A 23,159-nucleotide genomic window follows, 5' to 3' on the forward strand; every position below is an offset into this window, starting at 1 on the left:
ACTAACAAGAATTGAAGAAAATTTCGCAGCCACCAGAGGGAAGCCTGTAATGAGTATTGACCAGCAGAAGAGTTTCCACTATTTTTACAGAGTCAAATTTGAAAAGGCTGTAAGAGAAGATGATAGTATTTTTGTAAACAAAAAATGAAATAAGTAGACATTTTTATATTTTTTAACAGAATTTGAGAATATTTCAGGAGCTTTTAAAGGTAATGTCATTAGGAATTACTAAAGTTTCCGCACTGTCCCATATAGTTTTGTAAAACTAAAAGCGAGGAGAAAGTTGTCAAAAAACTTAATTTTAGGAAAGATTTAAGGAGTTTTGAGTAGACTTTTTAAAAGTGAACAGAATTGAGGAGCTTTAAGGTGACGCTTTAGTTGTTCCTAAATTTCCCTGAATTTTCCCCAATTCTAGTTTAAAATCCATATCACAGGGAAAAAAATACAAAAGTGATTTTAAAAGTTTCTCTTTCAGTTCAGCTTCAAAGTTCTATGATTTTTTCCTGTTCGGGGTTCTTTGACTTCCAATGAATGCTGAATAGCTATATGAAGGCGTAACAAACACATACCACCATAAATACTTGAAATTCTTTTTTCGTCACTAGTAATTTCTAAATATTTAAAATATTATTTTTTATTACATTGATAGGACAAACATAATTTAGTGGAAAAGAGAGTGTAATTTCAGAAATTGTAACCATAAACACTCGAGAGCCTCGGTCCCTTTAACACACACTTGGAACTTTTCAATCTTCAGTGCAAATTTAGGACTTATGATTTTAGGTTTTGTTCTGTGACCTAAAAACTTAAATGGTAAAAAGTAAAGTGGAGCTTACGTTATTTACTTGGCCCATACCCCTAGCAAATAAAACTTTTGCAGTCTACGGGTTACAAAGTACTGGCTAAGTAACAATGTTTAGTGTGGAAGTGTCGAAAATAAGCATTTCCACAAAATATTATGTCCAGGGTTGTAGGTGAATACATGGAAGATGGCAAACCATGGAACGTTGAGTTGAAATCCTTAAGTAAAGATCTGAGCAATTACCTTCATTTGTTCCAAAGCATTTTTTTGGCCACAACAGAATTTAGCACAAGCTTCTTTTACCTTCTCGCCAGCTTCTCCATCAACCTATGTGGCCAAAAATAACCAGACGTTTCATATAATAGTGAAAAATTTAACATGGAACACACAAAGATTTTCAAATTTCTAAAGATAATTTTTTTCTCCAATTTCTACATCTCTAATGTAAGGGGTTTTGTATTAGCTCAGGTTTAGATCGGGGTTTACCACTTATAAAATCAGTTCCAAATTTATATAAAAAAGTTGCTGTTTGTGCTTCCCTGTGATGTTTTTTATCTTGCGATAATTTTACCAATTCATTTTTAAGAAAAAAGAGGGACACAGTTGGAGGTCCCAACATGGCTAGATTATTATTATTTTAGTCTCTATATTTATAAAATAGTATAGGCTTGTAGGTAGGGTTAGTCAAAAACGTATGAAGCAAAAATTGCTTTAAAGATATCGAGATTTAAGCTTTATAAGCAAATTAAATTTTAAAAGAACTTGAAAAAAATGTTGGTTATTTTTTATCTTTTTCCTGTCAAAAATTTATCTTTAAAAATAAATATTCTACAAATTATAAGAATAAAAAATTGACAAATAACAGGAACATAGCATGTATTTTAGATTTACAAACAAAACATATAAAAAAATCGTACACAAAACAAAAGAAACTAATAAACTTAAAAATTGTCTACAGGAGAGCAGTGTTTAAAACATTAAAATACCTTGATACAAGAAAAATGTGCAACTTCAATACCCAATACAACAATCAGTAAAAATATAACAATCAAAGATGTAACTTTACCCTTTCTAGCATAACATCCCCTATATTGTGTATCACTTCACTTTTACTTTCAGCCACTCGTTTTTTCATTGCTTTTAACAAGGACTCTAAAATAAGAAAAGTTACCAATGGTATTGTCCATACTAATGTATAGCAATAGGGAGTCTTTTGAGGACAATGTTATTCAGCTCCAAAGGGAGAATATTTTATGTGTAAAAGAACATAGACAGGAAGAAAATTAAACTCCAAGGGGAGTAAAATAAAAATAAGGCTTGGAATATAAACGTTTGACTATATTATAAGTCAATAATTTAATTTGAAATTTTAGTTTCTTGTCTTTATTTTTCAGACACAACATTTTTTAATTCAATGTCAAGACACAAGTAGAATGGCGAATGGTTAAAGTATGTTTCACACGCAATAAATTAAGAAAGATAAAAAATTCAAATACATATTTTTATTCAGCATAATTTAGCAAAAAAAGGTAAAAAATTAAAGAATATTAATCACGGAAAAAAGTTTAGGAATTCGGTTTATTCACGAGCAGCATAAAATGGTATGTTAACATTGTGCAATACTCTATCACTGTTCCACTAAGTTAACGTTAACAGTCAACTTATGCCCAGAAAACGAGTTACAACGAGCATCAAAATGAAAAATCTGTAACTTGATATGAAAATGAGGCTACTTACCATGGATATCTATTAATTCTTCTAGGTTGGGAAATATTAACTTGATCTGGTGAATTGGTAGTATATTTTTATTTATAAGTGGACGATAAAAGACCTACAAGTAAATAAGAATGGTTTTATATGATGCATACGGCTCGACACAGCATAGATGCCTTGCTCTCCCTTACAGACATTTTAGAATTATTTACGGTCAAACTTTTAATGCATGACATAAAGTGTATTGTGTATAAAAACATTAGCTAAATCATTCATGAATATTTACACATGATAAAATGTTTCAGTAAATATAAAGTTCTCTATCTTCAATATACATTTTATAGAAGGTGAATGTGTATATAGATGTATGTATGTAAATGGCAGTAAATAATAGATATGCTATGCTAATGTTACACATCCATATCTTATGGAAACTATGATCATGCGTATTACACAATATAAACTGTCTTGTCTATTTTTATTGAACAATATTTCACAATATCAAAAGTATAGACGGAGCTTGCTGGATCAATACACTGACTGAGGGTAATAAAACCTATAATTTGTATGCTAGAGGTTCACTGTGAAAATGAAAAAATGACCAATCAGTGACAGAAATAAAATTTCCTAGAGGCATTCAGGCTGCTAATTCAGGATAGGTTAATGTTTTTTAAATCATGCTCAGTAATACTAAATTACTATCTATTGGACTCTTTAAAAAGGTAATAACAATTTAGGAAAAACATTTCGCACACAAACAATGGAGCTATGTAAATCATAATAAAAAATACCTTATCTAGGACTTTTAAATTTCGAACGTGTGTTCTTTCTGTATGTATTAATTCTAAAAAATAAATAAATATATACATGTTAATAAACAACTTTTTCTAATTGTTGTTCTAATAAAAGCTGCTGTTAGCATTTAAGTGCAAAGATAACTAAGTTAAACACACACCATGAATAACTTCTTGTCTCTTTACATCTTTGTTTTTTAATTGTTTTAAAGTCTAAACAAAAAGAAGTGACTAACTAATTAACAGATTTTAACAGATGCAACATGTTAAGTCATTTACATTTTCTATGTTCCAAATAAGAGAATTGAAAATTTTATATTAAATATAGAAAAACTGTCTAAATATAATAGCTTTGTTGGCAGAATTAAAAATGACCTTTTTATCAGCTATTGTCTGCCAATTCTGAACTTCTGTCTCAACTTCCAAGTCAGAATCCTAGATAAAAAAATCCAGTCTAAACACAAGTTACTGCAAAGAAGAAAAAACAACAAACAAAAAAATCTGTAAACTGAAACTTACACTTTCAATTTCTTGATTTGTCACATAAAAGAAAAAGAAACATGTCAATTAATCTTCACAAAGATTCAAGGAACATTCAATACAATACATTTTTTCTGAGGTATTTACAATTTTCATGTTTAAAGTTCCCAGTAACAGGAAGAACCCGTGATGCGCAGCAGTAATCTTAAGTGCCTGAATATCCAAAAAGCATTTTTGCTGTGAATACACCACTGCAAAATCGGATGTAACAAATTGCTTTACAGCCAGCCCTACCTTCTTCAGAATCTGGAGGTGATTCCACTCTTGTTTGATGTGCAGGGAAGGGTGTCGGTCCATAAACTCCATTTTCTGCTCGACCACTGAAACAAACACAGGTAAATACAGTTTAGAATTGTCCAGTGTTAAAGTTTTGCTGTTTACGTTGCAATATATATTATTAAAAAGCATTGAAAGGATGAGATGAAAAGCTCGCAAGTATGAACACAAGAAATTAAGGCAGAGATAAAGTAACCAATTTTCTATAATGCTACCGCAAAGTAACTTAAGTTTGTGGTAACTAAATTTACCAGATTTTAGTGTTTTGGAGTCCAATTTTCGCAAATAATTCTAGTACATATTTAATTTCCTGTAATTTTTCTTAACAAGCCAATTTTTGTTCGACAGTAGCATATCAACAAATCGATTTTAGGATTCATTGATACGCAAAAACAGAATAAATCAAAATAATAGCAGAAACCACATACCCTCGATTATTAACACCAGGTAAGGTTGAACCAACCTTTTTCGTGCTATAATCGCGCTAATAGTGAAAAATAGGAAATGCTATAGTTAAATACAAGGGCAAACTAAAAAAAGTTTTCTGTGCATATTTTATACTACAACTACTTGTAAAATGATTGTTGTTAAGGAATGCAGATATAAAATGTAGATTTAAAATACAGATGTTTCGTGCACCACCCTAAATAAAATAACTAGAAGCTTAAACATTTTGGTAAACAGATGAGGGATGCTTACTAAACTAAGGAGAGTCTAAACAAGTCATAAACCCATAGTAAAATCCACAGAAACTTGCTTGTTGTGGTACATATTTACTGCAATGGTTTTTTGTGTCTTTTTGTTCCCTTGATAGCATAAATTATTAAAACTACTCTGTGGGATTCGAAATTTGTGTAAAACCATTTTGAACAGACAGACTAATATTATAGAAATACAACTTTGCTTTCACATAGCTATCATCAGAACCTGAAGATGACCTGAAGATAACGTCAAATATATAGTTTTATAAAACATGCATTATGTGTTTATCAGAATGTTCAGCTTCTAGTTATTCAAACAGTTCAGTATTTAAGAATATATGGAGAAAGACAAGTGAAGTAACTAATTTTCAACTAATTTATTTGATGCTTACAAGATTTGGGGAGAATTTAGTTATTGGAATAAAACAGCAGTATGAAGAAATAAATATACATTTGCAAACATTTGCACACATCTGATGCATACAGGATGTCATTGATTTTTGAGCACGAAAAACATGTGGCATATAATATACAGAAAGGACCATGATTTGGTATATTTAAGAAAAGTGTTTTATCTTGATTTTTGGATTATCTACCACCTGTTCACACTCTTTTTTCATTGTGCAGTACAGTGCGTGAGCATGGACAACACTTTTTTGGTGCATGGTGCATGAACTAAAATATCACACACCACTGATTTCAGACTTTCAGACCGAAGAACATTTCGGCTTACGATAGGAGGCACTTTGCGTTGGAAATAACCAATCCTAAATAATGAAAACATACCAAGTTATTTTTTCAGTAGTCATTAAAGTGTGACCAAACAGTAATTTTCAAGTTTATGGTCCTCAGAGAGAGCGAAATCAACGTTTATATGAAGAAAACAGATAGCCATAAACTTGACAATTTAGGAGGCAATCTTCACAAGTGTTTTAAATATACAAGCATGCCATAATACATTGTCAACAGTTTCGGGATAGTAAATAAGTAGGTGAGACACAAAAGAATCTGAAGAATTGGGAGACAATTTCTTGCGTAAAGCCTTAGAATTACTAAAAAATATTTTAAACATTTTAACTACAATTAACTTACGTTTTAGACTTCTGGATAACTTCGGATGTATCCTAGACGTGAAACAAACACAAAACTTGTAAAAGAACTAGTGACCCATGTCATGACAATCACTTGAACTTGTCAAGGAATAGGAATACTAATTAACACAAGTACTATAAGGTGTAGATAAAAGGTCACCCCAGTCAAAATGCTCTCCTTTGAATGGTTAAAAAATTACGCTTTGAATCAAGTGGCTGAGTGTCAAACGTGAAAATAGACAAGAAAATATACCAGTTGGTAGTTTTTTATGTGATAAAGAATCTTTATAATTATAAAAATATATAAAAAAGTATTTAAAAATATATAAAAAATATCAAATCAAAATTATACCTCAAGAGGCGTTCCACTCCTAAAAAATATAGATATAATATAATAAAAACCTCGCCAACAAGTAACAATAAACAACATTGATGAAGATATATGAACATAATACAATATGGGTAAAAGAGAACAATAAATAAAATTTTTGTAAAGACTGTAAAAAAAACAACAACGGCAAAGCAAGATAATTTTAATTAACTAATTTCAGCTGTTCAAAAAACAGAATCTAACCATACCAAACCATAGACTAGTGGTCTCCATATTAAGAAGTTGTAACAGAAACCAAATATTAACAAACCTGCTGTCATCTTTTTCAGACTCTGAAATTTGCTCATCGCTATAAAAACAAACAATAAATATCAATTTATTAACCGGTTGCAAAAATACTTATGTTAAACGCGAAACAGTTCTTCACCTCTTAAAAAACTTTACATTTAAATATAACGGCAGAGATGGATAGAATGGTGGTTCCATTCCACCCTCTCCTGTCGGCATTGTTTTCTTTACATCAGTGTAAGTACACTTTTTCAATTATTTTTCAATCAATATAATTGATAAAACATCAAAAGGAGTTTCATTTTGGCAAATTTTTACACATACTGCTCAAAAACACTGCAAATGAAACAATGTTTAAAATTTACAAAATAATCCCGCAAAGTTCATTTTTTAAAATGTGATTCACAGCTCTATACAAAAATAGTTTAATAAATTTAAAAAAGAATATGTTTTCTTTTTTTTTAATAATTTAATATCTAATGAATAAATTTACCAAACCAAAGAAAAAATGTTGTAAAGAAATATTCATATCTTTAGCAAATTAAACTCATTTCAGTCTATTCATCTTAACTGAATGTTAAGGTTTCCACAATTTGAAATGTCATTACTACACTACATCAGCTTGCAACCTTTTTAATTATCAGAAAACAAATTTTTAATTTTCAATTAATATACAATTATTATAACTGTCTCAAAGTACTTAATTTTAAGATAAGGGTTTCATTTCATATAGGTGCAAAAGACATTACAAGTTTCCTCAAAATAATAAAAAAAAACAACACAATTAAACAACAAATTAGGCAAGAAACTTACAGGCTTTTATCCAGGGAGGATGGCTGTTTCTAAATGGAACAAGAGTTAGTATTAACACATGTATATATATATCAAATGTATGTACACACTAAATCAAAATAGAAAAAGAACAAAACAAAACAAAAGAAACAAAGAAAAAACCATAAAAATGTTAACAGCATAAACTGCCACATTTTTAAACTGATTTTTCCACCTTCTTGTCAAGTAATATATTAAAAAAAAACAATGGAAGCTTACAGAATCTTGAGGATCCAAAACTGAAGGTAAACGTGTTCGAGAACTTTCAGAAGCTGTAAAATAAAAATAAAAACATTTTTCCTAACTGAAGACAGCACTCAATTCGGTGTTGGATCAACAAGTATCCACATTTTAGCAATGGAACATACAAGCTGCTTCAGTGTCTGGTTCTTCTTCCTCAATTTTCGTAACAGATTTTGGTGAATCTAGTGTAGACAGATGTAATATCACAGTTCAATTTTGAACAAAATTGAAATAAAGAAACCAAAATGAAAAATATTAAAAAATCTAACCATTGACACGATGATTTGCTACATAACCAGCTGGACTACGAACAAGAATTTTCGTCTAAAGTTTGAAATAATGTAAACACACTTAATTATTTCCTGCGTATCATTAATAACTTAACAAACTGCAATATTGCAACATAATGCAACAAACAATAATTACAATAACCAACCTTTTGCTGTTTTGCTTTCCCTTTGGAACCTGGACATGCTTCTGTGAGAGACTCAGCACAGGATCGTTTGTGCACGTTGAACTCGCACACTAAAAACAGTTTTTATGCAGCATTTTTCCACCTGACAGTAACCTTAAAGGAGAAAACAACAACAACAAAATATCGTACCTGTACATTGATAACCCTGCGTGCCTATTCCCCAGAGCAATCCTTGGCAAAAGCCACATTGTGTAACATACGTGTACTGCATGCCAACAAACTGATGACCATTGATCGTATGTACACGACGATTTGATTTCAAGTTAGATATGAAAGATTTTTTCTCCTTCTCAGCGAAACTTCGACAACGATCCAAAACACTGCCCTTGCCAGTTGAGAGCTATGGTAATAATTTCAAAATACATAAACATGGCATCATAGATATGTTACAGTAAATTCCCCCTTAGAAACTAGCACACATTGCCTCTTTAAAAAAGCTCAAAAAAAAGAAATAACTGGGGAAACCTGCTACACAAGTAAAAAAATTCAAATGATTATGCCATCCCCTCCCTCCATTTCCAGATAAGAATAATTTAGCTTAGATTAGCATAGATTTTTTAGTATCAATAAATGGATAACATTTATAATTACATTATTACATTACACTAGAGATACACTTCAAGAAAGAAAGTTTATCCAGTAGAAAAAATAAATTGTGAAATCCCTAAGGTATACGTAAACAACCTGAAAGCTTCTGATTACCTTATAATTTGTGCAATGTGTGAAGCCTATCACTGCGCTAACACCGAAGGAACACTTACCTTGCCTGACAATCCAACTTGCTTCATAAAAGTTGCTAATGCAGAAGCCATAGCAATACTAAAAAAATTATGACGAATTGCAGAAATAATATATTTTTAGATAGCAAGATATTTCATATGTGTGATAAAAAATGTAAAGGTATGGAGAATAACCGAGAATAATGTCATACTTGCGATCATTTTGACCGCTACTCATTGAATCAGCATCAGCCCTACAAAACAATGTATATTAAAAAATATACAAAAAAGAACATAATTTGAAAAAACGAATACCATGTTTCTATTTGAAAAAAGTGTTAATATTTTATTTACATTAATGCTTCCAGATGAGGTAGTAAGGTTTGCTCAATGACTTTTAACTCTTTACCACGATCAAGTTCATCTGCAAGAGAAGGGAGTACGTATATTGTGAAATGTAGAAATCGTATTAAAACTCTAGATGTTACTTTTGAATGGTCTTGCATGGATGAAATACAAACATATTCAATCCCTACCTTCCAATTGATGGTCACCGAATAATCCACCAAGGCCTAAAGCACGTTTGTTACGAAAATCTGCTAGTTGGTCATTGACTTCAGTGAATATGATGTTTCTGTAAAGCAAAGGTGTGAACAAAGTAAAATATTTTTTATAACCAGTATTATATTCAATTATTTTGCGTTTCTACACAGTAACTTAATAGTTTGTTTTTCTTTTAGCGCACATTTTTTTTCACAATAATATATTTTAACGAATTAGAGCCTTTCTAATCCACATTGGCACATCGCAATTGTCAAAACAAACGGCAGCATGTTAACTAAAGAGGCAGGCGAATAACATATCATGCGGACAAGGAATTGCTGATTAAAATGAAATTAAACTAAAGCTGAATTATGTATCTTAACGTTAAAAATAATTTTGAGCAAAGCCCAGATGTCAAGGTAATTTGCCTTAAAGCTGAATAAATAAAACTGGAAATAGGGGAAAAATCCCAAAGATTCCAACACTAAAATATTTGAGAATAACACAAATTCCCTCAATTGATTAGCACAAACCTTGCCACATCGAACACACTTCTGATCCGCTCTTCAGATGTTCGTGGATTCTCTAATGCATCCTCTAAATATTTTATTATTTATTAAAATACTAATTAAGAAGTTTATTTCACTTTATTTTAAAACACAATGCATACCTATAGCAACCTCCTCTGGCTCACCAATTTCAACTTTTAAAGGCTAAATACATAATAAAGAATACTCTATAAAAACAAAAATCTTTATCAAAAATACAAGAAAGGCAACTTGCCTTTTTTATAAAGAAACATCATAGAGGTAAGTAAAGGTTTTCAAGACTTCAAGATAACAAAAATGTGTGTCACAATCTATTTCATTATTAATCAGTTCTTTCTTTTGCATCATCGAAAATGACAGTTTGTAGTAAACACTTTTGTTCTTAGTACTTTAAATATTTATTTATTTCAGATTTATTTATTTCAGATAATTTATTTTTGCTACACAGAGGGTCACAGGGGCTTGAAATATAACAGGATTTTTTGAGTCACATGAAAATACACTGCTTTACAGAGGGTCAAAGGGGGCTTGAAATATAACAGGATTTTTTGAGTCACATAAAAATACACTGCTTTACAGAGGGTCAAAGGGGGCTTAAAATATAACAGGATTTTTTGAGTCACATGAAAATACACTGCTTTACAGAGGGTTACAAGGGCTTGAAATATAACAGGATTTTTTGAGTCACATGAAAATACACTGCTTTACAGAGGGTCACAGGGCTTGAAATATAACAGGATTTTTTGAGTCACATGAAAATACACTGCTTTACAGAGGGTCAAAGGGGGCTTGAAATATAACAGGATTTTTTGAGTCACATGAAAATACACTGCTTTACAGAGGGTTACAAGGGCTTGAAATATAACAGGATTTTTTGAGTCACATGAAAATACACTGCTTTACAGAGGGTCACAGGGGGCTGGAAATATAACAGGATTTTTTGAGTCCCATAAAAATACACTGCTTCCCAGAGGGTCAAAGGGGCTTAAAATCTGACAGATTTTTTGGGTTGCATGAAAATACACTGCTTCACAGAATGTCACACGGGCTTGAGATATGACAAGATTTTTTGGATTACATGAAATACATTTCTAAACAAATAGAGGGTCACAGGGCTTTGAGTGTCACATAACTTTGTGTTTGACTTAAATAAGTATTTACAAGTGTCAATTAAGAATCCAGTGTGGTGCTATAAATAAAACAAGATCTGTATTACCACAAAGTAAAGACATTTTATGACAATAGAAAATGAATAATATTTGTCTGTTTTTAGTTTTTTATTGCTTGTCGGTAAATTAACTAAAAATAATTTGAAACTCCCACTACCCTTCAATTTTATTTAAGACTATTTACTTAAGGGAGAGGTGGATTGGTTAATACTCAGCAGACTCACCCAAAGGGAAAAGCAGGGGGTTTTTAAGCTCAAGGATACTGTATTTTAATTTTAAATAAAAAACCTACTTACCGAATCACGTGCTACAAAGGTAGAATATATCTCATAAGCCCATTTCTTTAATTCTTTTGCATGTCCAGTTTCCTGGGCATATGTATCAGTGACAAGCCAGAAAAACAGAGGGCTTGGATTATTGTTCGACATGAGAAAGTGTAAAAACACAGCCAGATGAGCAGGTTTATTTTTAAGTACTTTTAAATCAATAAATGGCCCATGATCATCAAATCTTTCATTTTCAAACTCAAACTCATCATCTTCCATGGATATAACTGAAGCAGCCGAATGCAGAGGCATATTTGGAGCTAATACATCTTGCTGTGCCTTATGAAACATGGAATCAAATGAGTTCTCACGCATATCATGTACTGGGGGTAAAGCATAAGGAGGACCATCATTGGAATCTAAGGACTCGAAATCTGTGCGTTTTGGACTTAGCATGCTCGGATCTAAATTTGGTGCACTGGAAGTTGATGGAAGCTGAAAACAAAGCAAGTAAAAACATCAGGATTTAAAAGTATATTTATGTTTAAGGATAGGAAAATATAAACAAACTGTGAGTATCTACTTCTAAAATATCGCACTACAGCTGTTATTAGTTTTTTGTCTGTAAGAGATAGTATTAAGATTAGATATTTGTAAGTAAGATTTGCCCGTGCTCAAGTAAAAGACTTTAAATAAAGCTTTCAAAGATGCAATCAATAAGTTCTAGTTAATATAAGTAATAGTAATAAGCACACTATGTTCAAGTAAATTAAAAAGAACAAGTTTTTAATTCAGAAAACCTTTCATAACACTTTGTGTAACCACATTTAAATTAAACGTTAAATGAATTTTAAATATTTTGATTTAAGATGAACAAATATTAACACAAAAACCTGTAGAGTGAAAAAAAAATATTACAAATTAATCTAAAACAATAACATTCTCTCTGTTTGCATTCATAAAATCCAACAGCTCTTTAAGACTTTATGTACAAACACAATTTACAAACAAGAAACGATAACATTGTGAAACATAAAAAAAAACTCACTCGATTAGATTGCTTTAAGCCACTTTGCTCTTGGATGTTTTGATTCTCAATTCCTTCACGCGGATGAAAGTTATTTCCCCCTGATGGAAAAGTTGTTGGTGTGCCAGTGGATTTAAATGGATCTGTAAGAGATTGTGTTCTAGTTTGTGGAGTAGCACGGGACCAAGGAGGATAGTTGTCGTTATTGGGTCGGAAAGTTTGTCTTACTGATGAAGAAAACCCAGGCGTTGACTGAAATATAGATATTAAAAGTTACACACATTACTTAGTACAAGTTATTGTGCCATAAAGGGAACGTCACCTACGCTGACTAATTTACCAACCTTTATTAGGACTGCTCCAGATAAAACTTTGATTTGATGCTCAAGTGCAATTATTCTTGTCTGAGATTCAGCAAGCTAAAAAACAATGTCAACACATGCGGTAAAAAATATATTGACAAAACTTATAATATCTGAAAAATATATCAAATAAATAAAACAAAAAAATAAATAATGCATTAAACACATAAATGAGAACATAAAAATCATAAAACGTACATTAGTATAATTAGGTTTTCTCGAATTAGGGCATGGAGACATGAAATTCTTTAACTGTGCATGCTTCCGCTTAAAAAGCTTGTATACTATGTTATCATTACTAAAATTATTCGTATCCAACGATATCATCATTTACTTTTATTCTCAAAACTTTTTTAAATTCACATTTATGAATACATATAGCCCAGAATAAACTTCAAAATTCAGGTAAACCTATTTATTTGTTAATACTGATGAAACCGTTCTTGAGATCCTTTTAAATTCTATAGGAAGACAACAAAACTAACAGTTCAAACCTATCTTAAATCACGAAAATTCTTGATAGAAACACAATAAAACTACTAACTCTTTCACTTAGATATCGCACCATCAATAAATATTTAATTCACAACTTTCATATTAAACAAAATAATTTTATTATCACCATTCATGTTTTTATTCATTTTGAAAAAAAAGAAAAATCTTCAATATTTTTCTAATTCTTTGAAAAGGGTAGTTCCAATAAGATTGCAAGTATAAAACATTGTTTAAAAAAACAACAATAGTGAGATAAAAATATCTAAAAGAAACACTAATAACTGGAAGGAAAAACTAAATGACTAGGGCCTACTTCCACATAATATTTAACTATTCACTATTCATTTTTTTATATTATATTTATTTAAAGCATGGTGATATTTTTAAGCATAAAATTTACATAAATTGATGCAACAAACTGAACAGGCCCAATAAGCACAATTTCTTTAAAAACTAATCTAATTTTACTATGAGTTACTGTTGAACGAGTGTATCGAAGCGAAATGGTAATTCTTAGAAAACTGATCATGTATTGCTACACATATGTCTCTCTGTGAGCCAAAGTTAACTGCGAGTGTGGATTCTTATGACTAGTGCAAACAGCTCACTCATGAAGTGTGTGTTTTACATTACACATAATGTGATCATAACATAGGACAATAAATTTCGTCACCATGCCACATCATAATTGTAAATACTCTCTGCACATATGAAAAGCATTTAGTGTTTATTATCAACGCATTACCTCTTGTTGAGACTTCGATGAAGGTGCTCGCATATATTCGTCAAGTATTTTCTAATAATATAAAAACCTATGTTTACAAGTATATATTAATAGCTTATTGTAATATAAATAAAAAGTGATAGTTTATTGTGATATAAATAAGAAGGGATTATTTTCTTCCTTGTAACAATATACCTGCCACAAGTCACAAGACTTAAGTAGTCTTTTGAGCAAACTTTCGTAATCAACATTATTTTTTAATAAAATAGCTGCTACTCTACATGATAATTGAATTATGCTTTCACAAAAGTATGCTTCTAACAGCACCAAATTTTAAAGACGCACAATATATATTATGTTACTAAAAACATTTATATTTAAAAGCTTTCCGAAGGCATTCTATTTTCACATAATGTCTAAGACATTGGTCCAAAAATTGTGATCCTTGGTTACATACAATAATCTGTAACAATTGCACAATTGTACCTTGTGAAACTCTCGCTCTTGCACTAGCATTTGTTCTATACGGTCATTTTGACTTGATTCCGCTGGTGGAGATTGTGGTGCAAGCTAAAATAAAGATTTTAAAGTATCCCTGAAATATTGTTTATACAATTTGGGATAATAAAGTAATAACCGTTACAGTATAAGGACTTTACACATATCACTTTGTTTACCCCTTGTTCAGTTCATACTTGGGTTATCATTAAAAAGGTGGGCCACAGAAGGCTCTAATGAATTTATTGTTATATTTGAAGTAATTCAACAATAAAATAAATATTGACTGACACTTACATCAAACTTTCCCTTAACCTTTACTTTCCACATCAGTATTAAGATGTGACGTTAATTACATAAAATTTATTCTTTAAAAACTGTTACATTGTTCTTAAGTAAATAATGTACAAAACAAATTACTACCCAAACAAAAGACAAAAACAACCTTGATAAAAAATAAATTAAAAATCACTTGCTTATGTGAATTGACAATGAATAAAGTAACTTAATATCATTGCCTTTTAAAATTGACTCTCTTTTTTAAACTTCCATTGTGCTAAGAAGTCATAATTTGTAGAGAACAAACAACAAACAATTGAAAGGTTTTAAGCTGGTTTAATAAGTTGCATTTCAAACATCCTTTATGACAGTTTAAAAATCAGAAGGATGCATTAAAGAGTTATTATTGTCATTAGAGCACATAATTGCCTAGCAACTAGCTACTCGGAGGATATGACTTCTCTTCAAACGAAAAATAGAACAATCCTAACATGACCTGAAACATGAACTAAGAGTATAAGGAATTGAAGCACTCAGGAGTAGACGTAAGATTCTTTGTTTGTTTCACGTAAGTTTCTTTTGCTTGTTTCACATAAGTTTCTTTTGTTTGTTTCATGTAAGTTTCTTTTGTTTGTTTCACATAAGTTTCTTTTGTTTGTTTTCACGTAATTCTCTTTTTGTTTGTTTTCACGTAATTTTCTTTTGTTGGTTCCACATCTATTTACAATGCTGCATATTCAGATTTTACCATCAGTGTTAAGAACAACAGAAATCAACTGATTGCGAATGCTATGAGACTGGGAATTGTGAAGAAAAATTGTGTAAAAATATTGAAAAATATCAACTAAAGTTAACATTGCATACACCTACACAGAAATTAAACTGTAAAAAAAATATTAATCTCATTAAAGGTCAATTAAACCTATTTAATTCTCCAAACAATTTTTTTTAATGGAGACAGAAAAGACAATTACAAAAAGCATCTCAAGAAGCTGATTACTATATTATCAAATTGTATTACAGACTGAATATTATGGAACATACGGGATGTTACATTAAATATACAACATTGTATAATATATATAAAATTATATTAGCGTAAACAAGCAACTTACAGTAGTGTTGAAGGCAAGATTATTTCCAACAGATCGTGATCGAATATGGCCTTTAGGAACTGGAGACTGGTTCGTATTACGAGATTCTAGAAACCAGAACAAAAAAAAACAATAAAGACTTGATTTATAATATCTTTGATTACTGTAATAGGCAAAGGGAGTCTAGTTTTTAGGCTTACCTGATGGCGATTTCGGCAGATTATCTTTTCCAAGAAGAGTCAAAGTAACAAATGAACCACCTGAATGAAAGAACAATTTTTATTTCCTACTTTCCAACAGTTGATATACTATGCTATCAATGAGTTAATTAATTTACTTAATTGGATTTTCCTGAAATTCTTCATCAACAATTGGTGAGGTCATATTGCAAAATTTTTGTACATACATGATACAGTTTTTTAAAACGTTTTTTAGCCAGTAGTTGACAATTTAATTTTGCATTTTGTATATATTTCAATGTACTACAATTCTTCTTGTTTTAATTTGAATTCTTTATTTAAAACTTAGATGTCTATAATTCCAGAAGATAGACTTTAATTAAATTCAAATTTATTCAAAATCAAAGAGCTTCTACACAATGATATTTACATCAGCAATCAAATTTTAAGGTCAAAAGTACTTGAGGTAGTCATTTTAACCTATTTTCATAATTATTGCCAAAAATGTGCAGTGTAAATATAGCCTAAAAAAATTCAAAGTGTAAATGTAGCCTATATATTTGTGGCACTTTAAAGTTGCCAGAGACATTTCCTTTCTACCAAATTTGTGAAAAATAATTGTGTTAAATAAATTTCATAGTGTAGATATAGCCTTAACTAACATAAGCCACAAAAGCTGATTTCTTTCTTTAATTAGCTTCCATTAACCCAATTAACTGCATGATGATGGTAATTACATCTCAGAAAAAGTTTACTATGCAGAACATTTCAATTTGCAATACGCTCAAGTCTATATGGTATTTACATTTTATTTTTCTAAGTCAAATGATTTATGCAGTGTGAACAAACTCTTACCACAACTAAGTTTTTTTGTTTTTGTTGCTATTATTTAAATAATTTCCTTGGAGTGGGAAGTAAAACCTCATACTTTTGCATTAATAATTGCATTTGGAAACATCGTAATGTAAAAGAGGCTTAAAGCAAGACTATTAACCACTCAAGGATTAAATCGTTTGTATATTAAAAACAAGTATGCATTGATTGTGAAGACTTCATAAGAGAAAAACATTTTAATTTTATTCTAGACAAGTTTTACTAACAAAGAAAAAAAACTGCGTAACGGCGATGTATGTTAAATCGGAAATCATGTTGCTGTATTCCGTGGATTTAAAATAGCGAGAATACCGGTCGCTACAAACTTTGTATGGGTATAAGAATGTTCTATGAATAAAGCAGTCCCAGGGGCGCTACTAATTTAATTCGCTTAAGATACGATTAAACGAATATGCTTCTGGATGCTGAATTTGAAGAATGTAAGAACATAAAAAACTGCGAGGTTTTAGCGCCGTAAATAATTTACGCGGATCATTACATCGACAGATGATCGCAAATAAGTAATCTGCAATGCTAAAACTTTTTCTCCAAGGTTTTCTCACACTTACTAGAACTAAACGAGTAAAATAGATGCGAAAGTTGTTCTTCGTAAATGCGGACAACTCAACCAACCTTCTCTAAAATCACGTAGCACTTTCTTCATAGCTGAAAATATTTTAGTACGCTGTTAAAAAATCCCACTTAATAATCTTCGTGTTTGCACAAGTAATTTTTATTAAACGCTTTCAACAACAAAGAAACGCTCGATATGACCGCGATCTCCTCATTAAAATAACACAGCTCTGAGGAACGTCGTTAAATAGTTTCGCTAATGTTTTCAAAAAAACTTTCCAAGTCTTACTAAAAACAACAACAGAAACATGTTACAAGAAGGTAAAAATTATTAGTCACGTTCCTATCTTTCTAATTCATACTAATGTTTATTTGTTACTTTTTTTAATTTATTATAAAAGCACACATGAAAAAAACTTATCAAAAAAAAAAAGAAAAAAGAATCGCTCTACATCATTCACGCAATGCTTGCGAAAGCCGTTACATAATAAAAAACCAACATAACTGTATAAAAACCGCTACTCAAGCCACTACGAATTAAGTCATTAACTGTCTGTTAGCGTCTGCAGATTTGTTGCTTTTTTTTCAAAAGAGGGACAACAGCGTTATTATGGAGTTTGGTCGAGACGTTTGTCTTTGTTTTTGTACATACAAGAAGACAAACATAACGTGTTTACTATGACTTAACAAGACATGAGTATACAAGCTAAATATAGCTGCAAGTGTAAATCCTCTACGGTGGAGGCGGATTCTTGCGGTATGAAATCTTCTCCAGCGATTGTTTAATAAAGATTAAGCGCGATTAAAGTGGCGATTTTTGTCTGAGATAATTTGACTGTCTTAAAACAAAGAAATATAAACCGTTGTAGAATTCTCAGTCTCATGAAAAAAACGAAGATAAAGGCAAATTCTCTAATTTTGTTAAATATTGACAAACGTTTTTGAAAAGAAACAAAAAAACTCGTGATCGTTTTCTGTTATGGCGGAAAATGCAGTCAAATGGAAACAAGCTTTCAAAAAGAAATTAATTGGTATAGAAAAAATTGATTTTGAAACACGCGGTCTTAAAAACTCCAGTTAACTGAATCAGAAGTAACTTGCTCAAAGTAACTGACACAAAAATATAAAAAAAAATTTCCGAAATTGATTATTTTGATTTCTAACAGCAGCGCTCTTAGCTTTTATTTAAATTATTCTAGCTTTTAAATAGCCAAAAACGAAGCACTGAGAAACAAAAACATCACTCCACAAATTCTTTAGAAAATACTAAAATAACTTTCACAATAATCTCTTCAGATGAAACACAATGTTTCTCACACTTTTCCTTTTTCTATAAGAATTTCCAATACATTTTTGTTTCTAGATTCTAAGTTATAAATTAAGGACAAAATTACTGGAATTTCTAGTGAGACTGAACTTCTCAGCAAGACGTTAATAATTAATTAACGACCATTCTGAAGATAATTTTTGGATCCAACTGAATTTTTTATGCTCCTGGAAACAAATCCAGGAAACTGCCTGTTTTTGATTGCAATAAATTTAGCCGTAAATGGCATAGTTTACCATTCTATTTTTTACAAAAAGAAGAGGAACCACGAGTTATCTTAGCTTAGCATATCCGAGTTAAAAATGGTATAATTAGATTTGTAAAAATTGTGACTGTTCCCCACTCGTTTTGAAAGTATTATTTTAAAGATATTTAGGAGAATTTTAGCACTTCTTACCAATACAAAAGTAAATCCCAAATTATTGGAACATTAACAAAAAATTAAAATTTAAGGAAACAAGCGTCAATTTAGCATTAAGTTAATCAAGTTATCTCTATCATATCTATACATTGATAACTTTAAATGCGCATTTATTAAGCATTTTTGGCAGTTATCCTTTCAACTAATTCAAATGCTAATGTTATGTTCAAGACAAAGACGTTTAAAATTAGCAACAAGAATGTTTTGTTGAAAAAGTTTTGTTCTGTTGTGACTACAGCCTTGTCCTTGGAAACACCAAATGTTACTCTTACACTCCTATGTAGGCACGTATGTCCTTATCCTGTCCATCCCTATGCACTAGTGTCCAGTCAACTATAAAGTTAGTAGCATTGGATTTCTGAAAATTGGCATAGTGGCCACATACTCCTAGAAGATTTTAGGCGGTTTTGAGGATAAAATTGATGAGAAACTACAAAAAAACAACATAAAAATCATTTCATTTTAAGGAGATTTTGTTAAAATCTTAGGAGGAAATGGACAGTTACGAATAGTCAAACCCTTCCTGACAAAAATAATGGTTAAACCATCTTAAAAACATGATAATAAAAAAAACTACTTATAAAGAAAAAATACGTTATTTATAGATACCAATGTTAGATTCAGGAAGAATCAATATTTTTGGTCCAAACCTTAGGTTAGGATAGTTTGAGAGTCTCCTTTTTTTAAGTTACCTGGAAGATTTTAGAAAGTATGACCACCCTGACTTTAAAGACTATGATTATTGTGGATAAATACTCACTTTTTATAAGTCTAACAACCTCTATGTGATTTGACTGTGTTACTACTGTTCCATTCACCTATAAATATGCCATAAAATTGATGCAAAATGTATTTCAAACCAAACTGTACACTCTACTGCATAATGCCACCTACCTTTACAATTTGATCACCAACCTGGACGCCTGATTTAGCTGCAGCACTATCTAATGAATAAAAAATATAACAATTTAAAGTTTGTTTTTACGGACAGTATTTAAAAGGCTCTAATCGCAACCCATAATAACTATAAACTTGAAATTTTAAAAGAATCTCAGTAAAATGTATTTCACATTCAATTTCTTACAATGTTACAGTGATTGCAACATGAGTGTCAATTTTTGAAACAGTGATTTTATCAGACCGTCCCTACCCACCCCATCCCACGAACAATTACGAAACATCAAACCTACTTTCTTTCACTGATTGTACATACACAGGGTTGTCACCACTAACAGTCAAACCAAAACCATTTTCATCTCTGTGAATAACAATACATCGTTGCACCAAACCACCTGCACATGGAAAAAGTAGGAAAAATTACAAAAATCTGAAAATTCTACTAAAAAAAATTATAAATATCAAGTCTTACTAGTTATAACAAAACAAGGCAAGGCACACTACATATTCTACAACTAAGAGTTTGGATAATGTGCTCAAAAAATGTATGTCTTAGTGTCTGCCTTAACTTATTTTGTGTACAAAATTAATCTCAAGGGTTATTCTATAGTACATGTGGAACATGTACTATGAGTTGCCCATTATGCTTTCAGTAAAATGATTTATTTTTTCTGGACATTTTTAAATCTACATAGTATACTTTTTAAAATACAACTTTTCTTCAATTCAATAATTTTCTATATTTCAAGGATTTTTTAACTTAGTAAAAATTCCTTAATACACTTGTAGAAGTGAATCCCCAGTTTAAACTGCCACAATTCAAACGCCATTAAAAAAAGGAGTATCTATGCTCTAAGTAAAATGAAAATTAATAGAGCAATAAATCAAATGTTCTCATTGTTTTAATTTACACATTAAACTGTAAACTTGAACCTTTTTAAAACAATAGATTTTTTGAATTTGAAAACCAATAGACATAAATTTCATAAGCAAAAAAATTAAAATTTAAGTTTTCGGTTAATTTAATGCACCTCTCCAACCAGAATTCTAAGTTGTCAGGGTTAGGTGAGATAAAAACAAGAAAGTCAGGTGGCTAAAGAGCTGCAGAACTGTTCTAGCGGTGCTGTACATGTAATACTGTTTTAAAACACTTTACCAGCCTGTTTTTAATCAGCAAAGAACATTTTTAAGCAGGTCTGTTAAGAGAATCTGTTTGTAAACGCTATTCTAAAATTCTTTAGGCCTGTTTCTAAGCATTATGACCTAATTTAAAACAGAGCACACACTTCAAGTTTTATAAGGAACATTAAGTTGAACCATCTTCAAACTTTTATTTGTTCTTATTTAAGCCAATCTCATCCCAGTACTTTTTTCACTTTTTGAACAACATTCTTAAGCAAAAAGTAAAAAAGAGCCCTGGTAACAAGGTTGTATTTGAGCCTGACAAGTTTTTAAAATAAATCTTTTATCCACGTTTTTTAAAAATTCTCAATTATACCTTCTATCTCTTTAAGAAGAGACAAATAATGAATAACAGCTTAGAAAAAGAATGTAGAAACTGAATCAAAATCGGTAATTTTAGGGCTTATGCTGGAAAATAACTCTGAAATTGTTCAAGCAGTGATGGAGAGCTTGGGAACATAAACTCGCTTGCAGGATTAATACATAAAGAACATGTATAAATAAACTTTTTGATGTCTAATTTTGGTAAAAACTACAAAAGACAATTCATAGAATTTTATTGAAAGTACTCAAAGAGCAAGGATAATAAAAAAATATACTGCAGGCCTTGCCATGAGTCGCGAGCAATTGCTCGTGTCCGCGTAGTGCTCGCGTAAATGCTTAATACCGAGGATTCTATTGCTCGCGTAAATATTAACATTTTGAGTGTAAACGTTTTTCTCAAGAACTGATTGGTTGTTTAAGTACAATTCCTGCACGAACGCTCAACCTAAAACTGAAAAGATGGTGTGGTTTGTTGTGATTATTGTGGAAAAGTTCATTCGCCATTTTGTAAAACATGTGCGATACAAGCATTAAGGTTAATCTTTGTTGCGCATTCATTTTGCAGTAGAAAAGTGGGGGACGTTTTAAATCGTGAACCTCAAACACGATGATCGAGTGTCTACTGGTATAGCGACTCTCTCAATCTTAACTTCCTTTTCTACATGCCCGAAATAGTATGCAATAGTATGTTTTCATAAATTTATTGTTTATTTTTCAGCAAATAGGAAAAAATATGCTTCGTTTTCAAATTAAAAAAAAAATCTTTAAATGCATCATCATCATTCTCGGCTTAACGTCCGTTTTCCATGCTAGCATGGGTTGGACAGGGTATATTAATGACCCTCTTCTAAACAGTCAAGATCTTGCTGCTTCACTACCCATGTCTCACTACCGTACAACATGACACTTACAGAGGCCTCACACAACCTACCTTTTAACTCAATTGACAAGACTCTGCTAGTCAACAAAGGAACTAACTCTCTGAACTTTTTCCAAGCAAAACCTATCCTGCAAGTAACACTTCTTTTAACACCCTCTTCACTGCCCAACATATCAACTATCTCTAACGAGCCACTGTTGTACATCATTGAAGCTGAAATACTTCATTCTCTATAATCTCACCTTTGCAACGCTTGCATACAAACTGGATGTCAGCTCTTAACCTTCCACCAATACTGCTGCACTTCTTATGTACACAATGCTTGCAAGTCTGACAAAAAATTGAGTTACTACTAACCCCTTCCCTGCAAACTCCACAAGGCCACTTTCCAACTACAAGGTCACACTTGGCTTCAATGCTACTAATCATGACTTTAGACTTTGCTGTGTTCACCCTTAGCCCTTTCTCTTCTAGTCCTTTTTTCATTTCTCAAACTTTTCAACTAATTCTTCCATCAACTCTGCTATGAGAACCAAATCATCTGCATACAATAACTCACATGGACAACCTGTTCTGAACTCCATCGACAGCGCTTTTAAGACTAGAACAAACAACAAAGGACTAAGTACAGAACCCTGATGTATACCAACATTTACACTAAATTCATCACTAAGTGAACCGTTAATCCTGACAC

At 31.1% G+C, this 23,159-nt stretch overlaps 1 protein-coding gene across 6 annotated transcripts in view; it reads right to left on the reverse strand.

The window, feature by feature from the left end:
- Positions 1 to 23,159, reverse strand: part of LOC130636438 (rho guanine nucleotide exchange factor 12-like) — a 39,737-nt gene that overhangs the window by 11,630 nt on the left and 4,948 nt on the right. For 4 of the 6 annotated variants that reach the window (XM_057446163.1, XM_057446165.1, XM_057446167.1 and 1 more), the window contains exons 3-38: positions 20,373 to 20,474; positions 20,077 to 20,126; positions 19,943 to 20,000; positions 16,010 to 16,069; positions 15,831 to 15,916; positions 14,425 to 14,508; positions 13,960 to 14,010; positions 12,702 to 12,776; positions 12,379 to 12,609; positions 11,361 to 11,825; positions 10,018 to 10,060; positions 9,881 to 9,944; positions 9,341 to 9,438; positions 9,159 to 9,228; positions 9,017 to 9,058; positions 8,847 to 8,904; positions 8,215 to 8,425; positions 8,047 to 8,135; positions 7,880 to 7,934; positions 7,736 to 7,792; positions 7,587 to 7,639; positions 7,350 to 7,378; positions 6,559 to 6,597; positions 6,270 to 6,288; positions 5,919 to 5,950; positions 5,518 to 5,593; positions 4,554 to 4,609; positions 4,084 to 4,169; positions 3,829 to 3,839; positions 3,685 to 3,744; positions 3,471 to 3,522; positions 3,307 to 3,359; positions 2,540 to 2,633; positions 1,869 to 1,954; positions 1,046 to 1,129; positions 570 to 611 (exon numbers count right to left, since the gene is read on the reverse strand). In XM_057446163.1, coding sequence (XP_057302146.1) covers positions 570 to 611; positions 1,046 to 1,129; positions 1,869 to 1,954; positions 2,540 to 2,633; positions 3,307 to 3,359; positions 3,471 to 3,522; positions 3,685 to 3,744; positions 3,829 to 3,839; positions 4,084 to 4,169; positions 4,554 to 4,609; positions 5,518 to 5,593; positions 5,919 to 5,950; positions 6,270 to 6,288; positions 6,559 to 6,597; positions 7,350 to 7,378; positions 7,587 to 7,639; positions 7,736 to 7,792; positions 7,880 to 7,934; positions 8,047 to 8,135; positions 8,215 to 8,425; positions 8,847 to 8,904; positions 9,017 to 9,058; positions 9,159 to 9,228; positions 9,341 to 9,438; positions 9,881 to 9,944; positions 10,018 to 10,060; positions 11,361 to 11,825; positions 12,379 to 12,609; positions 12,702 to 12,776; positions 13,960 to 14,010; positions 14,425 to 14,508; positions 15,831 to 15,916; positions 16,010 to 16,069; positions 19,943 to 20,000; positions 20,077 to 20,126; positions 20,373 to 20,474 — 2,921 coding nt within the window. Of the gene's footprint in view, positions 1 to 569; positions 612 to 1,045; positions 1,130 to 1,868; positions 1,955 to 2,539; positions 2,634 to 3,306; positions 3,360 to 3,470; positions 3,523 to 3,684; positions 3,745 to 3,828; positions 3,840 to 4,083; positions 4,170 to 4,553; positions 4,610 to 5,517; positions 5,594 to 5,918; positions 5,951 to 6,269; positions 6,289 to 6,558; positions 6,598 to 7,349; positions 7,379 to 7,586; positions 7,640 to 7,735; positions 7,793 to 7,879; positions 7,935 to 8,046; positions 8,136 to 8,214; positions 8,426 to 8,846; positions 8,905 to 9,016; positions 9,059 to 9,158; positions 9,229 to 9,340; positions 9,439 to 9,880; positions 9,945 to 10,017; positions 10,061 to 11,360; positions 11,826 to 12,378; positions 12,610 to 12,701; positions 12,777 to 12,917; positions 13,459 to 13,959; positions 14,011 to 14,424; positions 14,509 to 15,830; positions 15,917 to 16,009; positions 16,070 to 19,942; positions 20,001 to 20,076; positions 20,127 to 20,372; positions 20,475 to 23,159 lie in introns of those variants that run through there. The other 2 variants (XM_057446166.1, XM_057446169.1) reach the window with 2 other exon arrangements.

Source organism: Hydractinia symbiolongicarpus, chromosome 3 (assembly GCF_029227915.1).
Source record: "Hydractinia symbiolongicarpus strain clone_291-10 chromosome 3, HSymV2.1, whole genome shotgun sequence".
Lineage (NCBI taxonomy): Eukaryota > Metazoa > Cnidaria > Hydrozoa > Anthoathecata > Hydractiniidae > Hydractinia > Hydractinia symbiolongicarpus.